At 55.0% G+C, this 4,148-nt stretch overlaps 1 protein-coding gene across 1 annotated transcript in view; it reads right to left on the bottom strand.

The window, feature by feature from the left end:
- Window positions 1-2,813: 2,813 nt before the first annotated feature.
- The window catches only part of NGA_0471500 (uncharacterized protein), a gene marked incomplete at its 5' end in the record, with an annotated part of 2,234 nt that continues 899 nt past the window's right edge, over window positions 2,814-4,148 (bottom strand). Inside the window, 2 exons of the mRNA XM_005853817.1 lie at window positions 2,814-3,702; window positions 3,763-3,812. Coding sequence (XP_005853879.1) covers window positions 2,863-3,702; window positions 3,763-3,812 — 890 coding nt within the window. The 3' untranslated portion in view covers window positions 2,814-2,862. The remainder of the gene's footprint in view (window positions 3,703-3,762; window positions 3,813-4,148) is intronic.

Below are 4,148 nucleotides of genomic sequence, written 5' to 3'. Positions count from 1 at the left end.
CTCCCTCCCCCCTTCCCCCTCCCACACCTGCCTCTGGACCGCCACAGGTGCCCCCGCCGCCGCTGTCCGAGCGAGAACTGCCGTTGTCTCCCCTACCGCCTCTCTTGGCGCCTGCTCACGATCCCTGGTCGGCAGGGCTTTCGCTATCACCCTGCTTGGGACCAGGACCGAACGTCGACAGGACAGAGAGCCTGTCTGACTTGGCCCCCCACCGCCTGGACGACCTGCCTCCCTTCCTACCCAGCACCGATTCTGTTCCCCCCCGGGGCCCCCTCCTCTTCCCAGCAGACATAAGTGCCGAGCTTCCCTCGGTCCAAGCGTTGGACGTTGACGTGGGAGGGATCGGTGGGCTGGGTGCCATTGGCTCTGACGGACACGTCCTGGACGCTGGCGCCTACCCAGCGGCGGGCCCTGCGGGGGCAGGTCCGGGGGAAGGGAGGCTGCCTGCGGCGAGTATCTTGGCGGAGGATGGCCGTGTGATGGAGTTGTTGGATTTGGCGGACGATTTCCTCCCTTTGTTCGGTCAAGACTGAAGGGATCGACAGGCGCGGGAGGCGGGCCAGGGGGGAGAGGCTGGAGCCCGGGGTGGCTGGTTGAAGAAGGAGGAGGTCGAGGGGAAGAATAGCAGAGGCTAGGACGGGCATGCTTGTGAGATGTTTGTATGTGTGGATATACAATTAGAGATTAGGAAAGAGAGAGAAAGAGATGGAGACAGCGGTGATCCATTCGGGTGGCACGTGAAAGGGGAAGCCGGTGATGTGGAGAAGGCTCGAAAATGTAAGGAGACCCCTCGAGAGGGAGGCGAGGCGAGCCGCGAGGGCAACGGGTGTCTGACTGAAATGTATGACTGAAATTCATTACTGAAATTCATCGTTCTTCTGGGATGGTACGATTTGCAAATTTGAAGAGACTTCAGAGGAACACTAATCCGAGTGACCGGGTAATTGCTTGCGGTAAAGGGCAAAGAGGGTTTCCTCCTCTTTTTGTGCACACAAGCGGGAGGCAGCGTGGACGGTTATGACAGAAGTTGGATTCTTTTTTTGGGCGCATGGCATGCGTGAATCACAAGCAGACTGGGCGAGAGCCCCGGCAAGTAGGAGGCTCACGGGGTCCAGGAGCGTTGAGGTCCATAGAGAGGGAGGTCATCCCTTGATATGGCAAGAGCCTCACCACAGGATGTGATGGACGCTGGATGCTACGTAATAAAGCAAATTCCACATTTTTTGCGCATTGGCTTTGGGCCCGTCTTTGTGTTGGGGCTTTGTTTTTTCATTCTCTACGTACTCCAGCGTCCCCGTAGCCGCGAAGTCAAAAAGTCGGCCGGCCCCTCTCTGCCTGGCTCCTTTCCGCCCCGCGCTTCTTCGCTTGATTCATTTCCTTTTGTGAACGTCACGGACGATCCTCTCCCTACCCGCCCCAAGAGAGCTCCTTCCCCTTGTCCGGCCTCCCTCCTTCCCCCCTCAGGCACAGCTTGAATTAAATGACTGGGGTGTGGCTGCGATGTAGCCCCAGCCGCTACATAAGCCCGCTCTCGTGCTTGGTAATAGGCAGGCGTACCCAGGGCCAGTTCAACTCTTTGCGGGGAATCATAGAATTGAAGGACAAAGTAGGCATAAAGCTGCGGATTCGTCCAGTCTACACCCCGTCCCAAATAAATTCGCTCTTCACTGTGCACCAGACGGATTTCATCGCCACCTCCGCCATTTTGATAGTCCACGATTATGGATGGTTTGTCGTCGAGTTGCAACGGTTCCAGGGAAGGCTTGATGTCTTTCAAATGGCCGATATATGCGATACCAGGCATTTCCTGCCAATGAACTCGGTCGTTGGCCCCGAGATAATTGAGTACAACGCCTACTTGGCCGCAATCGTGGCCGGGGCAATTTTCCCCTGATTGCACCTGTAGCCGTTTTCCCTTCCAAAAGATATCTGCCGCTACTTGTATGGCATCAGGATACTTTGGATTAATCAGAGCGTATCCGTATGAGAACCCCTCGGGAATTCCTTCATCTATTGAGCCTTGTTTGAAAATTTCCTCGAGTTGTGTCCATGACATGGCCCGTGCTGCTTCACGGGTAGGAAGAAGTGTGAGGTTGCCATCAGCTTCGGATTCTAGCCGTGCGACCGTCGAAGTCAACACTAGAAGGAGAGGAATGAGATGAGCTCGAAAAGTCATCGTCTTGAAGCCTCCTCTGTAGAAAAAATGAATGATAAAAGTGTTCAGCGCACGAATTAGTGCACTTTTTAGAAAAATACTTACGTGAAGATTTGTTGAAAGATCAGCCAGTAGTTCTAAATGCCATACATCCTTCAGATACGTATGTCTAGGGAAGTAGAGTGTACACTATTTTACACGCATACCTGCTTCCTCACAGGACTCTACGTACCTGAGAAATATCAAGTTGAACCTCCCCACCGTTACCCGCAACACGCGACAATTTAAATTACACGAGCCGTGCTTCGAATTAAAAACGCGCTTTCCGGAGGTAATGTGATGTAAATGGATACGGGCCACACTGATACAGAATTTATAGGCCCCAGGAAGAGATTGGCACGCGAAGGTACGAAAGCGGTACACAGTAGTACGAGTTGTGGGAGACCACTGCAAACTTTCATTGCACGTGTATACTCCATCCATGATTTTCAGACCTGCCGATGGTCGATGCAAATGAAAAATTTCTCTTTTTGGCGGGTTTAAAGGCTCAAATCATTCGTAATAAAGCCACCGTAGAAAAGAAATCCTCATGGCAAGCGCGACAGACAAGGAAACAAATTAATTGTTACTGAAGTATATGAAACATACAAAACGCAATCGAGATGTATGTGTGGCCATCACCCTTCAGCTACAGTATCATTCAATATTCATACATCTTGCACAAAGGGAAGGGCCGGAACCCCTTCCGGGAAGCTGTACAACCCACACCATGTTCCCACGTGAGGATTTTCAACCTCCGTGGGCGGGCAAGGACGGTTGCGGTAGGCATATCTCAAAATACGCAACACCCCCTCTTCCACGAAAGGAGAGTCTACAGGCAGCTCAAATTCAACCAGCAACTGCTCGTTGTTCTTCCCCAGCACGCTCAGGTGACTGGAGGGAACAACCTGTCCACCTGCGGTGTCTGTCGCGTCAACTTCCGTCGCCAGCTCAAACAAATTTATCCCACTGTCAACCAAGCCCTGACTCCCTACCCCAATATAGGATATGAGAATGGAAAACGGCACCGTGGCATTGGCTGGCGCTATCGGCGCCTCGGTTTGAGCTTTCGCTCGACCTAGGTCGTCCTCTCCCTCAACGCCGAGACTGGCTCCCTTCCCGTCGGCACCCACATTGCCTGCCGCAAGCGAGCCACTCCCTCGCTTTCCCGCCTCAAGATTCGTGTGCCCGGATGCCATGGAGACGGGGCGTGCGCGCCGTCGTCCACCGTCTCCTTTACCCACTACCACCACAATGTCTCTGGCCACGGGTCCCAACATGGAACCCCCCTTTCCGTACCCGTTCGCCAGCGCCGCCCGGGCCAGACGGGCCCCCGCTTCCTGCTTGTTTCGAAAATGTACCGCGCCAAAGGGGGACGCGTCGTCGTTCAGGTCGTAGGCTGCTGCCATGAAGGTATGCGGGGCGGTCAAACCGCTGTATTGGGCCAGGCGGATGCTGCCAACCTCCACCCCCTGGGCCGTGATGTCCATGTACGGGTCTTCGTAACCCTACGAGACCAAGAGAGCGGGGGGGCAACCATACATGTGAATGTGAATGAGACGGCATACACATGCCGACGGTGTGGCATTGTCCTCCTTGGGCCCCCGCGAGCCAATTACTTTCACAAGTGACCGGCAAGCTGTGGCACACGACGCCCTACCCCAAGCCGTCCTCCCTCCCTCCCTCCCTCCCTCCCTCTTTCCCTCCCTGGCATCCTTCACCCTTACATGAAGCTGTAGGAATCCAAAGGCCATGGGGCCCAAGGCGTTCGCTGGAAGGAACTGCCCCCGCCAGGAGCGGATCAAGGAAGGGAAGAGGCACCGATAGTCGTCCGCCGGGGAGTGCACGTCTTGCTCGCCCTACACAGAGGAGAAAGGGGAAAAGGATGAGTGGGGGCGTGCCGGTTGCAAAAGAGAGGGAAGACGCCTTGGAAGAGGGGGAGAGGATGGCATGG

Source organism: Nannochloropsis gaditana (assembly GCF_000240725.1).
Source record: "Nannochloropsis gaditana CCMP526 unplaced genomic scaffold scaffold723, whole genome shotgun sequence".
Taxonomy (NCBI): domain Eukaryota; class Eustigmatophyceae; order Eustigmatales; family Monodopsidaceae; genus Microchloropsis; species Microchloropsis gaditana.
This window is presented reverse-complemented; position numbering and strand designations above follow the sequence as displayed.